This window comes from Microplitis mediator, chromosome 7 (assembly GCF_029852145.1).
Source record: "Microplitis mediator isolate UGA2020A chromosome 7, iyMicMedi2.1, whole genome shotgun sequence".
Lineage (NCBI taxonomy): Eukaryota > Metazoa > Arthropoda > Insecta > Hymenoptera > Braconidae > Microplitis > Microplitis mediator.
This window is the reverse complement of record NC_079975.1, coordinates 17,024,055-17,047,734: the sequence shown is the minus strand read 5'-3', so window position 1 is coordinate 17,047,734 and position 23,680 is coordinate 17,024,055. Positions and strand designations below refer to the sequence as shown.

General features: G+C 29.0%; 1 protein-coding gene across 2 annotated transcripts; it reads left to right on the top strand.

Moving 5' to 3' along the window:
- Nucleotides 1-562: 562 nt before the first annotated feature.
- Nucleotides 563-22,515, top strand: LOC130671068 (ester hydrolase C11orf54 homolog). 2 transcript variants are annotated; one of them, XM_057474760.1, is made up of 6 exons: nt 563-717; nt 13,992-14,092; nt 14,200-14,298; nt 14,373-14,551; nt 21,712-21,970; nt 22,044-22,515. In XM_057474760.1, exons 2-6 carry the CDS (start codon nt 14,014-14,016, stop codon nt 22,382-22,384), a joined length of 957 nt encoding a protein of 318 aa, XP_057330743.1. In that variant the 5' UTR covers nt 563-717; nt 13,992-14,013; the 3' UTR covers nt 22,385-22,515. The 2 variants fall into 2 exon arrangements, with proteins under 2 accessions (XP_057330743.1, XP_057330742.1); XM_057474759.1 differs by lacking the exon at nt 563-717 and having other exon boundaries at nt 13,912-14,092.
- The last annotated feature ends 1,165 nt before the right edge of the window (nt 22,516-23,680 follow it).

Here is a 23,680-nt window from a genome sequence, read left to right as displayed (position 1 = left end):
TTGAATTTTACTGTTCTTTTAATTTATAAATCAATTGTTACTACAGAAATTTTTATAGCTTCCGAAAAAATGTGTAAGACAAACTTTTTCGGAAGGTTTTAATCATTCAAGTGAAGTAACTATTCAAAACGTAATTAGAAAAGTAAAATTCGAAAATTCGTTTAGTACTGCCGACCCTTAAAGGTAACTGCTTGCTCTCCAACACTTTCCTTCTAATTGGCTTCAGAATACGGCAGTAGCTTGTAGTTAACTTACGGTTAGGGTGGCTATCAGATCAAATTTATACATAAAATTGTCTACAATTGACGGTAAAAAAATACTTAACAATTTTCCAAGTCAAATTAACAATAAATTGACATAAAATTTGCCTAAAAATTGACGGAAACTTTGTTCTAGTCAACTTTTGAAGTGAATTTGCATTCTAATTCGGGCAGTAAATTAACGTCAAATTGAGTAGCAAGGTGTGCATACAAATTGTCGTCGAAAACGGAAAAGTTCGAAGTTGACGGACATTTGACGAAAAAATTAAAGTAAACTTTTGCCATAACAAACTATGCTATTAGGGTATACTCCAATGTTTAACCTGCAACAGAATAATATTATTGTAATTATATTGAGAAATATAGCTTAAAAATAATTTTATAACAATAATAATAGTAAACATATATCTATAAATGAATGATTTTGAAATCATTTTAAGAAATAGTAGATTGAAAAGTAAGTAACTTGGTGATTGTCAGTCAACAAAATATTAACCCTTCATTTCATTCTAAATAATATCTAATAGAATATGACCTCGTGAAATTTTCTCTATCATCATAAAATTTCATGCTTTTTATGACTATGAAGTTGAAAAATGAAATTATTTCGAGTTGATTGTTTGATTATTGATTCTAAAAATATGTTAGTTAGAGATGTTCTTATGATGTATGTATAATATACTTGCACATTATTATAAATTATCTACTTAAGATACTCTAAATGTTGATAATTAGGATACCTTATCTTGGGAATAAGCTATAGGTCAATAATTAGATCTAGTGAGATGAGAACGAGCTCTGCTTGAGAGCCAAGATGGACACTGTGACGTTCCCATAATATTTATTAATTAATTCAATACAATTTATTCAATTATTATTGAAATAAATTAAATTTCAATTCGTTTGCAGCGGAAATATTGATGATAAGCATTTTAAAAACGTCGACGCATTTCATTCGTAGACATAGTGATTGTCTACGTGTATGAGAGTTGGATTGCTTCGACGGTATCATATAAAACCTAAGATGCACCGTTGTAAGATTTAATTTTATAATTTTCCTTTGAATGTTTAATTTGAACTGGATGAAAAAATCAAGAGAGTTAGGAGACGGCAGTCAGCTGACGAACATCTAAGTCACCGGACAGAGGTCCGGTAACTGGCTGACTCAACCCTTAATTTTATTAATTAAAATATACCCAAATTTATTAAATTTGGTATATCATTTATTATATAAACCCTAATCAAATATTAAGAAATTCTTAATCATTAATAATCGACGACGGACACGCCTTGGGCCTACCCACACCCTAATGATGTCAAACCTGTACATGGGATTTAATAATTAAAATTTATTAGGTAGATTTTTTTAAAAATCTAACTATTGTATTTGTCCTCATGGTCGATTTTTCAAGGGATTTCATCATAAACTATCATAATTAGTTGAGTAGAGTTCAAAAATACCATTCGTTAAAAAATTTATATATGCAGATTATTTATATATATCGACCATTTTTCACCCGACCCCTTTCGATTTGGCTGAAAATTTTTAATTTCTAGCTAAGAAAATTAAAAATTTTCAAAAATTCGGGAAGTTATTGGTTTCGGTCCGATTTACGAAAATCGAATTTTCATCAGATGTCGACGTTTTGAGGTCCTAGGAAGCTATTCTGACTAATTTCACGATGATTTCCGAGTGTATGTATGTATGTATGTACGTATGTAAATACCTGTATCTTTTGAACGGATGAACCGATTTTGAACTTTAAGGTGTCATTCGACGAGGCTTGTCAATATCTTGAAGCTGTAAGAAAATTGAGCTTGATCGGTAGGGCTCGTTCAGAGATATTCCAAAAATAAAATTTTTTCAAAAATGTTTTTTTTGGATAACTTTTAATGTGCTCAATGGATTGATTCCAAAATGGACTGGGCTTTAGAGCATTATAAGCCGCGTCGAATGCCACCTCAACCATCAAAATCGATTGGTTCGTTCAAGAGAAACCGTTGTCGAAAGAATTAAAAAAAAAAAGTTTTTTTTATTTTCTCTGAAATATCTCAAAAACGACTCCATAAATCGAATTAAAAATTTGATCAGCTTTAAAACTTGATAAAACGCATCGATTGCCGCCTCAACCGTCTCAATCGGTTTCTTCATTTGAGAGATATCGTTGGAGAAAAAATGGTAAAAAACGTTTTTTTTTTTCGAAAACAACAGCATACAAACGTATTTGAAAATCTATTCACAATAATGTTTTCGAGGTTTTTGAGCTCGAAAACAGCGGGAAGTTTCGGGGCTGGCCCGCAGGGTCAACTGACAGACCGATTTTTTTTTCTTTTTCTACCCCATTAAAATCATTTTTCACGAAATTTTCAAATTTTTTCACCCAACCCAAAAAAAGTTATGATTTTTTCGAATAGCTATAACTTCTTCAAAAATTGACTAATTGAAACGCTTTGATTTTCAAAACATTTCCCTGATTAAACAAAAGTATTTGAAAGGATTAAAAAAATTTATATCCTTATGAATGCTATCGAATCCTGAAAATATGATTCAGAAGGATTTAACATGATTCAAATTTTTTAATTCTGTTAAATACTATTTAATCCTGAAAACATGATTTAACAGGATTTGAAATGATTTAAACTGTCAAATACTTTTAAATACTTTTTAATCCTAAAAAGATAACGAAATAAAAACATTATTTCAGGATTAAAAAGTATTCGGTAGCATTAGAAATTTCAAATGCTAGTTGAATCCTTTTATATCCTAAAAAGATAACGAAATAAAAATATGATTTCAGGATTAAAAAGTATTCAATAGTATTAGAAATTTTAAATGCTAGTTGAATCCTTTTATATCCTAAAAAGATAACGAAATATAAAAATTATTTCAGGATTAAAAAGTATTCGGTAGCATAAGAAATTTTAAATACTGGTGAAATCCTTCTATATCCTAAAAAGGTTATGAAATAAAAAAATTATTTCAGGATTAAAAAGTATTCAATAGCATTAAAAATTTCAAATACTGATTAAATTCGTTTATATCCTAAAAAGATAACGGAATGAAAACATTATTTCAGGATTAAAAAGTAATCGGTAGCATTAGAAATTTTAAATTCTAGTTGAATCCTTTCATATCCTAAAAAGATAACGAAATAAAAACATTATTTCAGGATTAAAAAGTATTCGATAGCATTAGAAATTTCAAATACTGGTGAAATCCTTCTATATCCTAAAAAGGTTATGAAATAAAAAAATTATTTCAGGATTAAAATGTATTCGATAGCATTAAAAATTTTAAATGCTAGTTGAATCCTTTCATATCCTAAAAAGATAACGAAATAAAAACATTATTTCAGGATTAAAAAGTATTCGATAGCATTAGAAATTTCAAATACTGGTTAAATTCATTTAAATCCTAAAAAGATAACGAAATATAAAAATTATTTCAGGATTAAAAAGTATTCGGTAGCATTAGAAATTTCAAATGCTAGTTGAATCCTTTTATATCCTAAAAAGATATTAAAATAAAAACTTTATTTCAGGATTAAAAAGTATTCGATAGCATTAAAAATTTTAAATGCTAGTTGAATCCTTTCATATCCTAAAAAGATAATGAAATAAAAACATTATTTCAGGATTAAAAAGTATTCGGTAGCATTAGAAATTTTAAATGCTAGTTAAATCCTTTTATATCCTAAAAAGATAACGAAATAAAAATATTATTTCAGGATTAAAAAGTATTCGGTAGCATTAGAAATTTTAAATGCTAGTTAAATCCTTTCAAATCCTTTTACTCCTTTCGATTATTTTAGTATTAAAAAGTATTCAATATGATTAATCGTGAATTTTAAAAAAGGATTTACAGTATTTAGAAGGATTTGAAAGTATTAAAATTTTAATCCTTTTTAATCCTGTCAAATACATTTTTTTAATCAGGGTTGTTTTTAAATGTACTTTTCGAAACAAAAACACAAAAAAATTCTAAGATATTAATATTTATGAAATTTTTCACTTTTTTGAGAAAAATCGCATTTTTCTTGAAGCCCGACGTTTTTGAGTTTTTTTTTTTTTTTTTTTTGTTTTGGAAAAAGCTCTGTTCAATTTTCAAAAGAATGCCGCCCAGCGCGGAGTGAGCTCCCCCATGGAAAAAATTTATATGTTGAATATATTAAAAATATATTTCTACATATAAATCATATATAAACGTAATATAACAAAAATATGTCAAATATACTGAAAATATAAGCGAATATATGCTACATATAAAAAAACTATAAATAGAATATATATGGAATATATCACTTTTGGCCGATTTTCGTATATATAAAATATATGTTCAATATAATGAAGTTATATCTATAATATATTTTGTATGGATAATCATAAAGGCAGTAAAAGTTCAAAGAAATATATACAAAATATATTGGCTTTATATTTAAAATATAATTGATAGAATATATTGTGAATATATGTAAAATATATTTAGTTTATAAGGAAAATATAATAATTTAATATAACCAAAATATATGTGACGTATATTTGAATTATATTAAACATATAAGTAGGTACCCTGTTTAGAAAATCTCATAGGATCCAATAGGTTCTCATAAATTCCCATAGAGATTTTATAAGAATGTATGAGTTCTATGAGAAGTGCTATAGTTAAGTATAGGGTCTTATACACACAGCTATAAGAATCTATCGGATTTTATAAGCAGGGTACTTCTAAAAAAAATTATATATGCAGATTATAGTAGGTGTATATATAAAATATAAAGAATAATATATAAACTAAATATATTGAAAATATATACAAAATATAAGCCAAACATATGATTAAAATGTATAAAGAATGTATTTCGAGAAAAGTGATTCCAAAATGACTAGGGGGACGTATGATGGAGTCTTCTTTGGAAAATTTGGGCCTGAAAAGTTAGGAGAGGTAACCTGCAGGGGCGCCTAGAAAAACCGATCCAAATTTGTCACGGGTTTTTGTAGGAGTTTTTCTAGAAGAAATTTGTGCCTGAAAAAAATAAAGATAGTAACCAACAATAGTGCCTGGACAAAAAAGTCGAAAATTTTCATAGGAGCCAGGTAATCAGTCATATTTTTTCCAGGCCTAAATTTTGTCTAGAAAGACTCCCACAAAGTCTCCTATGACACTTTTGGAACTTTTTTTGAAGGCACCCTGGCAAGTTACTACTCCTATATTTTTCAGGCCCAAATTTTTGTTACGAAGACTTTAATGACGGTCTTCACGGTCATTTTGGAGTTTTCCTCTCAGAAACCTCCGCTGCTGACCTCAATTATTTCTTTTAGGTTAAATTTCTATTAAAAATAAACTCCTACAAAAACCCGTGTGACAAATTAATTTGGACCGGTTTTTCTAGGCACCTCTGCAGGTTACCTCCCCTAACTTTTCAGGCCCAAATTTTCCAAGGAAAACTCCATCATAGGTCCGCCTAGTCCTTTTGGAATCATTTTTCTCGGAATATATTCTTTATACATTTCAATCATATGTTCGGCTTATATTTTGTATATATTTTTAATATATTTAGTTTATATATCATTCTTCACATTTTATATATGCACCTACTATAATCTGCATATATTTCTTTTAGAAGTACCTACTTATATTTTTAATATAATTCAAATGTACGTCACATATATTTTGGTTATATTCAATTATTATATTTTCCTTATAAACTAAATATATTTTACATATATTCACAATATATTCTATCAATTATATTTTAAATATAAAGCCAATATATTTTGTATATATTTCTTTGAACTTTTACTGCCTTTATGATTATCCATACAAAATATATTATAGATATAACTTCATTATATTGAACATATATTTTATATATACGAAAATCGGCCAAAAGTGATATATTCCATATATATTCTATTTATATTTTTTTTATATGTAGCATATATTCGCTTATATTTTCAGTATATTTGACATATATTTTTGTTATATTACGTTTATATATGATTTATATGTAGAAATATATTTTTAATATATTCAACATATAAATTTTTTCCATGGGGGCTGACTACCATCTTTTTTTTTATTAATCCAAAAAAAAAATTTTTCCTAGCTGGTCTTATTTCACAAAACATCACTTCAGAAATTTTTGAAGATTTATAGAAAACCTCAAAGTTTGAAAAATTGAAAAGAACAAAAAATTGAAAGTGGTAGTCCTTGAAAAAATTCGGATTTTTTTTAATAAAGTGAAAAAAAAAAAAATAGAATACACCTATGAATAATTTTTTTTTAAAAACTACATCTAAAAACGAAGAGAAAGCGAAAATAAACTTGCCAATTGGTCAATTTCCAGAAGACCTCAGTCTTCTATACATCCTCAAAAATTTCCAGAGTAATGTTTTGTGAAACAATAAGCCCAGCTAGGAAAAAATTTTTTTTTTCGATCGATAAAAAGAAATAAATGGAACAGTCGGCCCACTCCGCGCTGGGCGGCATTCTATTCAAAGCTTTGTTCTTGAACAAAGCTTTTTTAAAGACAAAAAAAAAAAAATTGAAAACGTCGGACTTCGAGAAACATGCGATTTTTCTCAAAAAAGTGAAAAACTTCATAGGTTTTAATATCTTAGAATATTTTTCCGAAAAGTAAATTCAAAAATAAATATTTTGAAAAAGAAAATCGTCCTAATTAGTCAATTTTTGAAGAAGTTATAGCTACTCAAAAAAATAAAAGCCTTTTACTTTCCGCTAAGAAAATCGACGATTTTTGAAAAATTCGGGAAATTATTGTTTTCACCCTGATTTTTAGAAATTGACTTTTCATCAGATGTCGACGTTTTGAGGTCCTAGGAAGCTATTCTGACTATTTTCAGAATGATGCCCGAGTTCCTGTGTGTGTGTGTGTGTGTGTGTGTGTGTGTGTGTGTGTGTGTGTGTGTGTGTGTGTGTGTGTGTGTGTGTGTGTGTTGTACGATCGACTTCAAAATCTAATCAGCTCTAGAACTCAATACAACGCGTCGATTGCCACGTCAACCATCTCAATTGGTTAACGCGTTCGAGAGATATAGTTAGAGAAAGAAATGGTGAGAAACGGGTTTTTTCAAATATCTTCGAAACGACTGAACCGATCGATTTCAAATTTTAATCAGCACTAGAACTCAACAAACCACGACATTAAACGTCAAAAGCTGTTGAGTAGCTCGAAAGATATCGGCGTTGAAAAGTTAAATAAAAAAGATAAATCGTAATGTGATATACTAAAATGTGACCGAAATTATGTCAACTCTCCGTCTTTATGGTCTTTCTCGATCACCACATAATGTTATCTAACTCGTTCTTTAGTTTAAATCATATTATCAACAAAAAAAAAAACTGAAAATACACAGTTGTTAATATTTTTCTCGAATATTTTATATTATTGCTCTGATCTCAGTCAAAACTCATTTAAATCTTTATTTCGATCACTGACATGATTTCTGTCTCAATACATTTATTTAATTGAACATAATTGGGAATAAAAATTGAAAAAACGCTTGTTTTGAGTGATAAGTGATTTTCGATTTATAAATTTTCAATTTTTAACATACAATGCAACTTGTTGCAGCTTGAAAAGCTCATAAAAAAACAATCACATGCAAAAGTATCTTCGAGCTCGAAGAGCTTGAAAGTGTATTCATACTACCCTCGCGGTCCTGCAACCACCGTGGAACCACCGTGGATCCACCGTGGTTTCGTGACATTTCACCACAGTTGATCCACAGTGGATCCACAGTGTATCCACAGTGAATCCACGACAAAACCACGGTGGATCCACGGTGAATCCACGACAAAACCACGGTGGATCCACAGTGGATCCACAGTAGACCCATTGTGGATTCACCGTGGTTTTTCCGTGGATCCACCGTGGTTTTACCGTGGTTTGACGCGAGATCTTGACATGAATTTTTCAGTTGAAATAGTGATAAATGAAGACGTTTCTAAAAATCTAACTCAAGTAAAAAAATTTTTTCCGTAGTTTTACCGGATGAAAACGTAAAATGAATTTTTGTACGCGTGTAATTCAAATGGAAAAATAGAAATTCATTGAATCTCATTAAGAACTGAGATATAAAGCTGTGCTTTGAAGGGAATTTTTTTTTGTCTAAAAGCAGTTTTTTCTTTGGACCACTCTAGTATGTATAAATAATAGTGATACTTTACATAATTTTTTTATCGACTTAATTAACCTAAAATATGATGCAGCAATCATAAGACTTTTTTTTTGTCCAACTTTCTGTGAATAATAATTAACGTTACCTCGTTGATTTTCAACAACCTCACGAATAAAATTATCTATAACATTGTTTTGGAGTGATAACTTTTACGTAATTTTATTGATCAATTCCTGAAAACTAACTAGTAATTTTATTCAAACACGATATCAAATGTTGCAAAGCATGTAATAATTAGCTGATTTGCTCAAAAAAAATTTTTTATATTTTTTGTATAATTTATAAAATTCTCATGCTTCGAACTTGCAGTTTTCTTCCGTGTTTCTCATTCTAATAATTATTATAACTTATAAACTTTCGAAGATACGACCATGACCGTTCGAGTCTTTATTGTTTATCATAAAACAAAAAGTAAATTAAGCTGTAATTTTAAACTCTTGATCAATTATTTATTTCGTTTTAAGTAAATGTTTATAAAAAAATTTTGAGAAAATTTTTTTTTTGCTTTTAAATTGGAACTTCGTTGAAACTATGAAAGATAAGATTAAAGTACTCAAAGTCAATTTTGTTCTCCATTAAGCAATAAACAATTTCAGTTTTGTTTCAATGCTTCAGCTCAATTTTTTTCTGAACAATGAGAGAAATTATTCGGAAAAAAGAGATATTCTTGTGTTTGAAGAGTTAGTATCTTAATAACTAAAAGTTATATTGACATTAAATTTATTTGTATGTTGTTATATAAATAATCATATAAAAGTCAATAAATAATTGAGCTGAAACATTAAAAAAAATTTTCTCAAAATCTTTTTATAAACATTCACTTAAAACTAAATAAATAAATGATCAAGAGTTTAAAATTATAGCTTAATTTATTTATTGTTTCATGATAAACAATAAAGACTTGAAGGGTCATGGTCGTATCTTCGATAGTTTATAAGTTATAATAATTATTAGAATGAGAAACACGGAAGAAAACTGCAAGTTCGAAACATGAGAACTTTATAAATTATAGAAAAAATATGAAAAAATTTTTTTTCTTAAAAAATCACACATGACCGTTTTTGTATATTTTTATAGTATTTAAAAAAAATATAATTTTTTTAAATTTAAAAATCATAAATAATCAACAGTTAAAAAAAAATAACATGAATATTTTTTTTACATTTTAATAAATATAAAAAACTCCAAATAACACTTTTCACAGTTGCACGAATTTTCTACAGGAAGTTTTAATACACGAAAAAAATTCCTCTGCGGCAATTAAATTGGTTTTGTTAAATTCTATTAAACTAAAATTGATTTGGGACAACTAAATTTTATTACGTTAACATGATCTATTTTCTCAATTTTTAATAAATGATTTAATAGACTCTATTTGGTTGACATTAATAATTCTCTCTCTAAGATAATAAAATCATTTGGTTAAGTTAAGAAAATATTTATTTAATAGACAAATAAATTATTGTACAGTGCCAACAACCCCAAATATTAAAGCAATATATTATTATATCAACTCTAATAAATATTACTTAGACACAAAAAAATATATCCATTTAGAATAAATATATATATATATATATATATATTTGTTCGAGATTAATGAATATATATTTAATCCTAATGATTATTGATTTAAAAAGTTATGATGCTAGGCAGCAGCAGCGGAAGTAGTTCAGTGCTCACCACTAGATCGCGCCCACCTTTTGTAGTGTCCCTGGTAAGATACTTATTTCAGAAGTTATAAATTCTGATCTTGAAGCAATCATGGAATACGTTACTCGCTGAATGTTAGCAGAGAGATAATAATCCATTTTTGATAGTAATACAGGTGTATCTTGTATTACACTATGACATTAATGTTTTCTTGAACTATTTTTGTCAAAGTACAAAAAATAAATTTTGAGGTGAGACCAAAATATACATACGCGCTTTCGCGCTAAGGCATGTGAAAATCGGTCTTCGGTCACTTACTATCAACCCAGCAAAGATGAATCTAGTTTATAGTAAATTTAATTTTTTAAGACTTATAGCTTTACATCGTAATTCAATGGTAGTTTCACTCTCGAATTTTTCATTTTTTTTATTTGATAGTTGGTAAAATCTATTTTTAGTTAGTGCTTATGTATAAAACGGTATAACTATACCATAAAAGTACGTTGAAAACGTACTGCAAACACGACAAAAAAAACCATAAAACCACTGTGGGAACCACCGTGGATCCACTGTGGTTTCACCGTGGATCCACCGTGGTTTTACCGTGGATCCACCGTGGATTTATAGTGGTTTCACCGTGGAACCACGGTGGATAAATGTCACAAAACCACGGTGGATCCACGATGGATCCACGGTGGATTTATTGGGGTTTCAAGACAGCGAGGGTAATGTTTCTGAGCTCCTTAAGCGCAAAAACATCAGGAAGTTTTGGGGCTGGCCCGCAGGGCCAACCGACGCCCAGATTTTTTTTTTTTTTTCAAATATCCCGTCTTTTTGTTTTGCGAGATGTCGCTCTTTTTTCAATCCTACTGCTACTAGTCTAGTCAACAAGTGCCTTTTTGACGAAAACCTGTTTAACCTCATCGAAAATTATGGTTTTGGTCTCATTCGATTCGAAATGGCATCTAGAAAAAATGTTCAAGTGGAAAATTGGGGCTCTCAAAAATTGTAAAAGTTATAAACAATTTAGTGAAAAAAAAAAAAAGGGTTTGTTTTTTTGCAAATATTTCGAAAAATATTTGAGATATCCAAAATTTGAAAAAAGATCCTTAAAGAGGAGGAAATTTTCTAAAAAAAAGTCCTACCGCGTGCACGCGCGTCAACCGAATCAATAGCATGATGAATAAAAATTATTTTAACCGATAAAATATAAATATTAAGGAATAAAAAAAATTTGGTACTTTCAAAACACATGAATAAATAATAACCCGCCGAAGAAAAATTTTTACCCCGATTTTTCAATTAACTATGCTTTTGTTAATTAGTTAATTTTGACCTGTTGAAAGTTCACATAAAAACCCTGATTATTTCTAAACTAAAAACCCAGAATTTTTTTCACTTCTTGGAGCTATTCTTGAAAGAGTTTGAAAAAGATCGCCGTTGGAAAAATTAAAAAATTTCGATTTTTCACTTTTTTATTAACAATCTAAGGTAGTGAAAAACGAAAAACTTAAATAAAGCAATCAAGAAAATTTATTTTTTTAATTTTTTTTATTATTTCGTTTTTTTATCGCTAAAAGCTACATAACAATAATTTTTAAAAAATTTTTACTTGCATTGTTTAAAAAATTGTTATAAACAAATGCATTGTTAATAAGATTAAAAAAAATTTTTTTTGGGAATAAGATGCTTAATGAAAATAATGATTTAAAAAAAAAAAATCGTTTCTTAAAAAAATTTATTTATTGCTAAAAAACGCATTTGCTGATTAACAATTTTTTTTTGTTGCTTAATACTAATATTAAGGAACCATTTTTCTTTCAAAAATCATCATTTATCATGTTCTCTTATATTGTAAAAAAAAAAATTTCTTTTATTCATTTTTTAATTGTTTATTTAACAAGAAATTTGTTATAAACAAATGAATTTTTATGCAATATTTTTTTTGAAATACTACAAAAAATACTAAAAACAACCATGTGTATTTTTTTTTGCGAAAACATTGTTTTATTGGACTTGTCGCTACCTTTCTGTTTTTCTTCATTGGTATTTAAATAACTTATAAATTATTGAAGATACGACTAGAACACTTCAAGCCTTATTTATTCTTTATTAATTAATAAACAAACTGAGCTTTTAACCGAAGCTCTAACTCAATTATATAATGAATTATGAATGAAAGTATTTATATAAAAAAAATTCTTTAATTTTTTTTTTTTAGTCTAAGCATTTTATGAACTACAAAAAGCTCAGTTTGTTTATAAATATTGTCGGTACAATTCGGGGAGGTAGGACTTTTTTTTAGAAAATTTCCTCCTCTTTAAGGATCTTTTTTCAAATTTTGGATATCTCAAATATTTTTCGAAATATTTGCAAAAAAACAAACCCTTTTTTTTTTTTCACTAAATTGTTTATAACTTTTACAATTTTTGAGAGCCCCAATTTTCCACTTGAACATTTTTTCTAGATGCCATTTCGAATCGAATGAGACCAAAACCATAATTTTCGATGAGGTTAAACAGGTTTTCGTCAAAAAGGCACTTGTTGACTAGACTATACGCTAGTGCTGATGCCAGTAATCGATTTGACTTTTTGAAGCGGCCCATTAATTCCGATAAAATTTTTTCAAAAATTTTTTTTTAAAAACTTGTACTGTACTCGATGGATTGATTCTAAAATCGAGTAAGCTCTAAAAATTCATAAGCCGCGTCGAATGCCCCCTGCTTAAAAAATCCGATAGATTCTTATAGCTGTATGTATAAGGCCCTATACTTAACTATAGCACTTCTCATGGAACTCATTCATTCTTATTGTATAGGAATTTATGTTATTTGTATAGGAATTTATGAGAATCTAATGAATTTTATAAGATTTTCTAAACAGGGCCACTTCAACCTTCAAAATCGGTTCCTAAGTTCAAAAGAAATCGTTGTCGAAACAATTGTGAAAAAGTATTTTTTTCTAATAAAATTCAAATCGTTGAGCTAATTGATATAAGTTTCCGTTGAACGTTACCCTAGCAGACTTGATTTACCGTAAATTCACCGTAGAATACGGTAAAAATTCGAGTGGATTCATCGTAATTTACGGTAATTTATGGAAATTTGCGGTAAAATGGGTAAATTACGGTGGGTTTACCGTAAAATACGAAAATTTAACAAAAATACGATTGCAAAATCCATAGTTCATTAACATGAATCATTAACAATGAATCACAGAAAAACGCTGAATCTTTTGTAAAATACGGTAAATCTGCCGTAAATTGCCATTAGCCGGTATTTTTACGGTGGATTACCGTAATTTACGGTGGGTTTACCGCAATTTACGGTAATTTGGGTCCGTTAGGGTAGTGATTAAAAAACTGCGTTGAATGCCACCTTGAACGTCACAATCGGTTCATTACTTCAAAAGACATTGGGGATTAAAAATTGAAAAAAAATCTGAAAAACGGTTGACATGTACGAGCTCAAGGAGCTCGAAAAGAACGGGGTTTTGGGGCTGGCATGCAGGGCCAACCGTTACCATAGTTGTTTTTAAGTTTTCATCTTTTAAATCGAAAACCTAAAGAAGTATTTGTCTCAATATTACAGTTTGCAAAAATTTTTGTCATTTTTTGCAAATTTATCTCATAAAGTGATTACATCATAATAGAAAAATTATATAAAGTGTATCAATTGGAAAAAACAAGTTGATAAGATAATTATATTAAATACCGTGAAAGGGTAAACTTAAAGATTAGATAACAATTATATTAAAACTCACAACATCAGCTTGATAATTAGTATCAACAGTTAAAAGAATTATTCACTATATTGATTATTATTCATATTTAACCACGACACTATTTTTCCGATTAAAATTAATTATATTTTTCAGTGTTTTAAGTTGACTAATTGCAATGGATACTAGAACTGGTAAAAATTTAAATATCTGTCAAAGATCTCTTTTTACTCCAACCTTGAACGACATAAAAAATGGTATGTTTGAGCAAATATTCTTATGGAGCATAGCATAGATGATTGTATTTAATGAGTATATAATATTTTATATTTTTCTCCAATTATTTACACTTGTACTTTTTTAGTTATTTCTCCAGCTCTTTCCAAAAACTTTTCGGAGACTTCAGTTGAAGTGGTAGATTGCCCAGATTTAAGAGAATCGCCATTTAAATTAGCATCTGCAGGTTTATAGCTTCTATCGTTCTAAACGTAAGATTATGACGCAATCAAACTATATTAATTGCCTGTTATTTTTCAGGACTCGGAGGACATCCAAAACTTTTTGAAATCGGTGGACCACCTTTTTTACTTCCATGTGTTCAAAGAGATAAGATTTATGATGTCCAAACGATTTTAAAACAAATCCACTATGGTGATAAAGCTTTTATTATTGGCGCAGGAGCTGGCCCTTGGCCTCAACTCTCCCGAAACTGTGAAGTAAGCAAAAATGATAATTTATATATGATATTTAATATCATGGTACAAAATCACATTTTATCATAATTTTTCTAAAATCGGTTATACACAGAAAAAAATTGATACACGGACAGAAATTTATGGTAACAATTACAATTTATTATGGGAATGGTTCCCATAATGCATGGTAATGGTTACTGTAATATTATGGTAATAGTTGCCATATATTATGGTAATCGTTAACATTTAGTATGGTAACCATTACCATAATATTATATTAACGTTTACCATAGTATAATGAGAACGATTACCATAATATTATTGTAATCATTATCATAATTCTTTCACATGCTTATGGGAACTTTTCCCAAAAAGTATGGACCTATATCCCATAATTCCAAGTAATCATTACCATAACGGTATGGGATGATATTTCATAAACGTACTAGAAACGGTTACCATAAATTTCTCTCCGTGTACTAGATTTGTCCCAACTAATAAAAATTTTCTATCAATGCTGGTTCCGAATAAAGACACCGAATTGGCATCACTTTCTGATACGAATTCTGTATCTAATGTATTTTAAATGAAGTATGACATACTATATATAATAAAGTGTCGTACACATTAACAAAATATATTAGGGGTGTGCGAATAATTCGAATTTTCGAATGATTCGAAAGTTCTCGAATAATTCGAAAATTCACGAATAATTCGAAAATTTTCGAATAATTCGCGAATTATCGAAATATCACTCGATTTTTTATTGTTTCTAATTTGAATCCCATTACATCGTGTATCAAAATATTCTACTTACGATCGTAATTATTCGAATAATAGCATTCTTTTCGATTAAAAATCGATTATCCGGAGAAAACAGTTGCTCAATTTCAATGTATGTTCATCTCTGTTAGTAACATAAAAAATCTAGATACTATTATTGGCAAGAGATCTTTTTAATTCATTTTGGTTTTTATAATTATTAATTTCCGTTTAAAAAAAATAAATAAGAAAAAGGTTACACATGAAATATTTTAAAATTCTCGAAATTAATTTCTACAAGTTTTTTTACAGAGAATTTTCAAATATTGCATGTGTAACCTTTTTCTTATTTATTTTTTTTCGAACGGAAATTAATAATTATAAAAACCAAAATAAATTGAAAAGATCTTTTGCCAATAAAAGTATCTAGATTTTTTATGTTACTGACAGAGATGAACATTAGGGTGCTTCAAAAAAAAACTTTAATTTTTTTTTTTTGCTCTTACCCCCTGAAACGTTAGTGGTTGCCAAGAAAAAAATCCCAAAAGATGGGCTCTCTAGCTCAACTCTAAGAGGTCGCTATTTAAATCTTAATTTCCCATCTGATTAACACGTAAAAATTTATTTTTTCATTCAAACCCTTGCGACCTTCAACCCACTCTGGAAACACTCTGGGATCATAGTCAGAATGTAAACATTATAAATCCAATATGTTTCCAGAGTGGTTTTGTGCCCTTTCTCCAGAGTGAAACCAAACTGGTTTCAGAATTGATCCAGAGTAGATCAAAGTGTCTTCAGAATGGATCCAACGTGAATCCAGAATGAAATCAAAGTGTTTTCAGAATGGACCCAAAGTGAGTCCAGAATGGAATCAAAGTGTTTTCAAAATGGGCTCAAAATGAGTGCAGGATGAAATTAGAGTGTTTTCAAAATGGGCCCAGAGTCCATGGAATTTAAATACTAAGGAATAAAAAAAATTTGGTACTTTCTAAACACATAAATCAATAATAATCTTCAGAAAAACAATTTTTACCCCAATTTTTTAATTAACTATGCTTTTGTTAATTAGTTAATTGTTACTTGTTGAAAGTTTACATAAAAATCCTGATTATTTCTAAACTAAAAACCCCGGATTTTTTTTACTTCTTGAAGCTATTCTTGAAAGGGTTTAGAAGAGATCGCCGGTAAAAAAATAAAAAAATTTCGATTTTATTAACAATCTAAACCATTGAAAAATAAAAAACGTAAATAAAGCAATCAAGAAAATTTATTTTTTTTTATTTTTTTGATTATTTTGTTTTTTTATTGCTGAAAGCTACATAACAATAATTTGAAAAAAATTTTTACTTGCATTGTTTAAATATAAATGCATTGTTAAAAAATAATTGTTATAAACAAATATATTGCTAATTAAATTTAATAAAATTTTTTTTTGGGAAACAACGCTTAATAAAAATAAGGATTTTTAAGAAAAAAATCGTTTCTTAAAAAAATTTTTTTTTGCTAAACAGCGCATTTGCTAATTAACAATTTTTTTTTTACTCAATATTGATATTAAGGAACCATAATTTTTTTTAAATCATCATTTATCATGTTCTGTTATATTAGAAAAAAAAATTTTTCATTCATTTATTATTTGTTTATTAAACAAACTATTTGTTATAAACAAATAAATTTTTACGCAATATTTTTTTTCAAATACTAAAAATAACCATGCGTTTTTTTTTTTGTAGAAAAAATTTTTTTTTAATTTTTTATATAATTTTTTAAATTATTGTACACTTGGACTTGTCGCTACCTTTCTGTTCTTCTTCATTGTTATTAAAATAACTTATTGAAGACACAACTACAACACTTCAAGTCTTTTTTATTATCCATTAATCATTAGACAAATTGAGCTTGTCACCGAAGCTCTAATTCAATTGCTTAATGAATTGGGAATAAAAGTAATTTTTATGAATACTTTTTAATAAATAACAAAAAATTGTTAATTAGCAAATTTGCTTTTTAGCAATAAAAATCATTTTTTAAGAAACAATTGTTTTCTAAAAAATTGTTATTTTCATTATGTATTTTTATCCCAAAAAAAAAATTTTATTAAATCTTATTAACAATGAATTTATTTATAACAATTATTTAAATAATGCAAGTAAAAATTTTTTTAAAATTATTGTTGTATAGCTTTTAGCAATAAAAAAACAAAATAATCAAAAAAATAAATTTTCTTGATCGCTTTATTCACGTTTTTTATTTTTCAATGCTTTAGATTGTTAATAAAGAAGTAAAAAATCGAAATTTTGTAATTTTTCTAACGGCGATCTTTTCTAAACCCTTTCAAGAATAGCTCCAAGAAGTAAAAAAAAATCCGGGGGTTTCAGTTTAGATATAATCAGGGTTTTTCTGTGAACTTTCAATAAGTAAAAATTAATTATTAATTAATTAATTATTTGATCTGTTTTTGATGTTTTATAAAAATTTTAAGCTGTTTTTGATCTGTTGTTTTAAAAAACAATTGCGTTACGGGCAGACAAAACTAGATTAATTCTTGAACTTTAAAAAATTTTAGTTCTGAAAATTTGCAAGGACTAAACTAGATTATATTATCGACTTGTAATATTTTCATTTATGGGCAAAATTTATAAAAAATATATTAAGTTACAGAATTGATTATGTTTTGTTTACTATTTATTTATCGTCTTGTGTTTAAAAATGTCGACAGTTAATGGAAGTTTTGACAGCTTTGACCCGGGTTTTAATGTGAAAGATTTAAGAGAACAATTTGCTGGGAGAAGATATATTGTGAAGGAGGAGAAAGTCACCGGTGCTAAGCAGCAGTGGAAGTAGTTCAGTGCTCGCCACTAGATCGCGCCTAACCTATTATTGTCCTGTTCCTGGTTAGATAGGTGTTTCAGAGTTCTTATATTCTATACTCAAAGATAATTCTAGCACGGGTACTTCTCTGTTATTTGACAGAGTGACAAATGCCTGTTTCGATGGTCATATAGTAGATGCTATATTACATTGTGACAATAATGTCAAATATTTTTGTTTTCTTGAAAAAATTGTTTTTACAATCCAAAAACATAAAATACGTTTCAGGTAATGAAAAAAATTGATTTTTGTATTCAATAAATGCTCTTGAATATTCTTAAAATAATATATTTCGGTAAATTTTTTTTTTTTCAGTACTCATTTACTCTGAATACCTTCTGGTTTGAGTATGTATTCACTCTGATCCCACTCTGGAAACATTCTGGAAACACTTTGGTATCAGTTTGTATTCAATGTGGATGCATAACGGTGTCAGTATGTATCCACTCTGGATACTTTCTGGAAACACTTTGAATTTACTCCATATCCGCTCTGGAAATACTCTGGGTTCACTCTCAGAAAAGGGCACAAAACCATTCTGGAAATACTCTGGAGTCCGTATGGTTGCATCGTGTTACCAGAATATTTCCAGAGTGTATCCAGAATGTTTTTAATACCGCTAGGGAAGCGTAATTACTCATAAGCTGCTCAATATTTTTCAAATTTATACATAAACCTTCAAAGCTGAGTCCTCAAGCTTTCCAAAACCCGATGGCAAGTCATAATTACCATTATTCAAATGTCAATTGAAGCTATCTGAAAAGTATCGATTTTGTATTTCAAAATGAAATTGTTAATTTTCGATTTTTTTTTTGCTAGCTTCAATTAGGGATAATTATGACTTGTCATAGGGTTTTGGAAAGCTTGAGAAATCAACTTTGAAGATATATGTATAGATTTGAAAAATATTAAGCAGCTTATGAGTGATTACACTTTGAATGAAAAAATAAATTTTTAATTGTTAATCAAAAGGGAAATTAAAATTAAAATAGCGACCTCTTAGAGTTGAGCTAGAGAGCCCATCTTTTGGGATTTTTTTCTCGGCAACCACTAACGTTTTATGGGGTAAGAGCAAAGAAAAAAAATTAAAGTTTTTTTTTGAAGCACCCTAATGAACATACATTGAAATTGAGCAATTGTTTACTCCGGATAATTGATTTTTAATCAAAAAGTATACTATTCGTAACTAGAATATTTGATACACGATGTAATGGAATTCAAATTGGAAACAATAGAAAATCCAGTGATATTTCGATAATTCGCGAATTGTTCGAAATATTTGCGAATTATTCGAAAATTTTCGAATTATTCGTGAACTTTCGAATTATTCGAATTTTTTCGAATTATTCGGGAACTTTCGAATAATTCGAAAATTCGAATTATTCGATTCGGATTTCGAATCGAATATTAATATTCGATTCGATTCGATTCGAACGATATTCGCTCACCTCTAAAATATATATTAGTCTTGTGAGGCAAGTGTGCGCAGTGATTAAGTATGCGCAAACCCATACATTTCAGTCCAAATAAATGGGTTTACGCACACTTACCCACAACGCTTACTTGCCTCACATGACTCTGATACATCTAACTTGCCCAATCTGTGACCACCGATCAGTGACTGACCGGTATGCAGAATAATGATCATAATAATTTCAAAATTTAATTAAGAGTTATTATTCACTTTTAAACGAGGCATTCCATATCAAATCGACAACTTTTGAACCCGACCCCTTTCGATTTGACTGAAATTTTCAACTTCCCGCTAAGAAAATTAAAAATTTTCGAAAAAAAGGGAAATTATTGGTTTCGGTCCGATTTTCGAAAATCGAATTTCTAACAGATACATACGGATTTATGATAAAGTTATGGACATTCAAATATTTTTTATTCGAAATTTTCAAAAATTCATAACTTTTTAAAACAAAAGCGATATAAAAATTTAAAAACAATCATGGATGTGTTTTTCAACAAGGACTATAACATGTTAAAAAATTCGTCACGACCTCAGTGATTTAGCAACTCTAATTTAAATTTTGCTGCATATTAATTTTCACTCATGAATCGATCAAAATCGACTTGAAACGATGCCAAGAATCTAAATGAACAGACTTGAAGTTGGAATCGAAAATCGATTCTTTGATAGATCTTTCCATCCCTACATGGAAAGAAAATTATGGAAACTGTTCCCATAATTTGTGAAATTTTTTCCTATACAATCATAGGAATTACGACCATAAATTATGGGAGCAGTTCCTATAATTATAGAAATGTTTCCCATAATTATAGGAATAGTTCCTATAATTATGGGAATGATACTTATAATGTTATAGGAATGGTTCCTATAATTTATAGGAATACTTTCTATAATATTATGGGAATCATTTTCATAATATATAGGAACTATTCCTATAAATTATAGGAACCATACCCATAAATTATAAGAACCATTCCCATAACAGTATAAGAATGGTTCCTAAAATAGTATCCGAACTATTCCCATACTATTAGAGGAACCATTCCTATAATATTATGGGAATGGTTCCCATACTATCATGAAAAAATTTATTCAAAGAAAAGTGAGATAACCACTTCTACAATACACAGAAATATTATTAAATATAAAAACAAAAGTTCAAGCATTGAAAAAAAATTTTGTAATTGGCAAAAACATTAAGATTTTTGACTAATTTTTTTTTTTTAACAAATTTAGCTTCGAAGAAGTTTCATTTGAATCTCTCCATATCATGAAAGAAATTTCTACACTATTTTGCAAAAAAAATTTTATGATATTATGGGAATGGTTCCCATAACATTATAAGAATAGTTCCCACAATATTATAGGAATAGTTAATAGAATACTATTCCCATATTATTATGGAAACTATAGCCATATATGATGGAACCATCCCTATAATAGTATGGGTACAATTCCTATACCATTATGGGAACTATTCCCATAATGCATAGTAAAATTTCCCATCCCTGGCGATTTTGAATCACCCTGGAAACACGGTGGATCCACGGTGGTTACACGGTGGGTTTTTTTCATTTTATCACCGTGATTCCACGGTGGTTACACGGTGTACCCACCGTGATTTCACGTACACCGCGTAATCACCGTGGATACACCGTGGAATCACGGTGATAAAATGAAAAAAACCCACTGTGTAACCACCGTGGAATCAGGGTGATAAAATGGCACAAACCCACCGTGTAACCACCCTGGATCCACCGTGATTCCACCGTGTTTCCACTCCCAGGGTGTTTCCAGGGTGATTCAAAACCGCCAGGGATAATTTTCTTTCCGTGTAGGGGGCTATTTTTGAGATATTGAGCTGAAATTTTAGGAGGACTTTTTTTTGTTTATCAATGTATCTGCTGAGGTATATTTAATCTAAAAAAAAAAAAAAAATGGTTTTTCCTGACACGGCCTAATATACATGGTTATTTTCATTATGGTTGTCTTATAATTATTTTATAGAGATTTCACTATATTGTCAACTTGTTTTTTAAACCAAATAATAAAAGTAAATATTTATTTGCAGATGATGATGAATTTAGTTCTTGATTCAACTAACGTTATAAATGAGACCAAACTAGCATGGGTTGGAGAAGAAAATCAGTGTGTACTTCAAAAGTGTGTTGATTCTGACACTAGGTTAGCATTGCTAGCGAATTTGTTTATCTCAGAGGGAAAACCCGGAAAAGTTCTAAAAGTCCATGCTAAAACTCGTATAGGAGACCTTGATTTTATTGCATCAATACAAAAAGCTCTATCTGCGCATTACAAAGATCAGTTAGTCGGTAAATATTGATTATAAACCAATTAATCCATTTCGTTTATTCTTGCAAATACTCAAGTTGTATCTCGTTCAAGGTTTGGGAGGTACGTTTCTCCTTAAAAAAGGAAAAGCTAAGCAACACGTGATGCCAGATTTCTCATCAGTACCATTAACTACAGAAGAATCTATGAATAATTGGTTACGTTTTTACGATATGTCAGCACCATTAGTTGCAGTTGGAACGTTGGTTTCGTCCGAAAGTGATTTGGATCTTCGTGTTCAACATTTCCATAGTTTCAGTGATCATGGTGAGGGTGGCCATTATCATATTGACGTTACTCCAAGTATAGTTGAATATTTAGGCTACTTTAATATAGCTGATTGCTTATACCGGATCGATCAACCTACTTCTGGCCTTACTTTCGGCAAAGATTGATTTTACAAAATAGCATGCAAAAATTTTACGTAGAAGTTGGAGGAATGAGAAAAGTATTTTTTATTACAAGATCGTGCTAATATATGAATTTGTTATACTTCCGAAAGATTACCAAAATATCAATAAAATATTTTTATATTACATAAAATTAAATCTGATATATCCAATCATTTTTTTTGTCCTAATCCTATTGCACAACTCAAATACATCTAAATTATTTATTATAATTTTATAACAGTGGCTTTGGTAGCTAGCTCTTCAGCCCCAAATACCGGAGTCCAAAGTTACTAGGTTATTCTCAATCCAAGTGAAGTATAAGGGTAATTACGTTTATACTGCATTAACATATTAATATCATACCTACATGCTCGCTCTTCTCTCTGAGAATTGGATTTTCGCCACTACCCTATGGAAGATTTGAACCTAACACCGAACACACTAGACGCGCGAGAGACAACGATAATAACGCTACGCTATGGGACCAGTTGAAAAAATACAGTTCGACTGTGCCTCTAATGCTTTATCCACATATTGAATTTTTACATCCTATTAGTTTTAAAATATTTCACAAATATTTCCGAACGGCAATATTTTTAAAATTTGTCAATATTCGTGAAAAACAATTTTTTAAATATTTTTTCTCACCTCCGGGCGGAAAGCGTCAACTTTCGTCCCGCTGTGCAAAACGAAGTTGCCGCTTTCCGCCTCCGTCGAGGAGAAAAATAGTATACACTCCTCGGGAAGTAAATAAGAAAGCCTCAGATCACATGTTTGTTGACCTCGGCTTCGCCTCGGCCAACAATTACATGTGATCTGAGACATTTCTTACTTTACTTCCCTGGGTGTGTAATATACTATTAAAAAAAATATTAAAAATAATAAAAAAAAAAAAAATTATAGTATGTTTGTAACATATTTTTTTTTAATTATTTAAAATTTATTTTTTAGCAATACTTTCGAGGAAATATTTGTAAATTCTTTTTGCCACCTTTTTGACATTGGCACATTATAAATGATATAGTACAAGAAACTATAAATATTAGTCAAGATTACTATATTTCATACTCATCCCTTTCTAATTACCACAACCATGCACTTTTCTCTCAGTGTAGGAAAAACTTTCAAGACTAGATCAGAAAACTAGACACCTGAAGCTACAATTTGACTTTTCTGTTTTTGTTGTACGACCACTTTCTTTCTAGTTACATCCTATTAAACATCACTTAAAAATTTTCAATTTTGTTAATGTTCTTTAAATTTTGTGACTATTGTATTGTCGAAAATTTTTTAAATTTT

Bases quoted from the DNA above. Each gene is read 5' to 3' on its own strand.
- LOC130671068 (XM_057474760.1), top strand. From the start codon at position 14,014: ATGGATACTAGAACTGGTAAAAATTTAAATATCTGTCAAAGATCTCTT. The intron at 14,299-14,372 runs GTTTATAGCTTC...GTTATTTTTCAG, and splicing joins ATTTAAATTAGCATCTGCAG to GACTCGGAGGACATCCAAAA. The intron at 21,971-22,043 runs GTAAATATTGAT...ATCTCGTTCAAG, and splicing joins TTACAAAGATCAGTTAGTCG to GTTTGGGAGGTACGTTTCTC.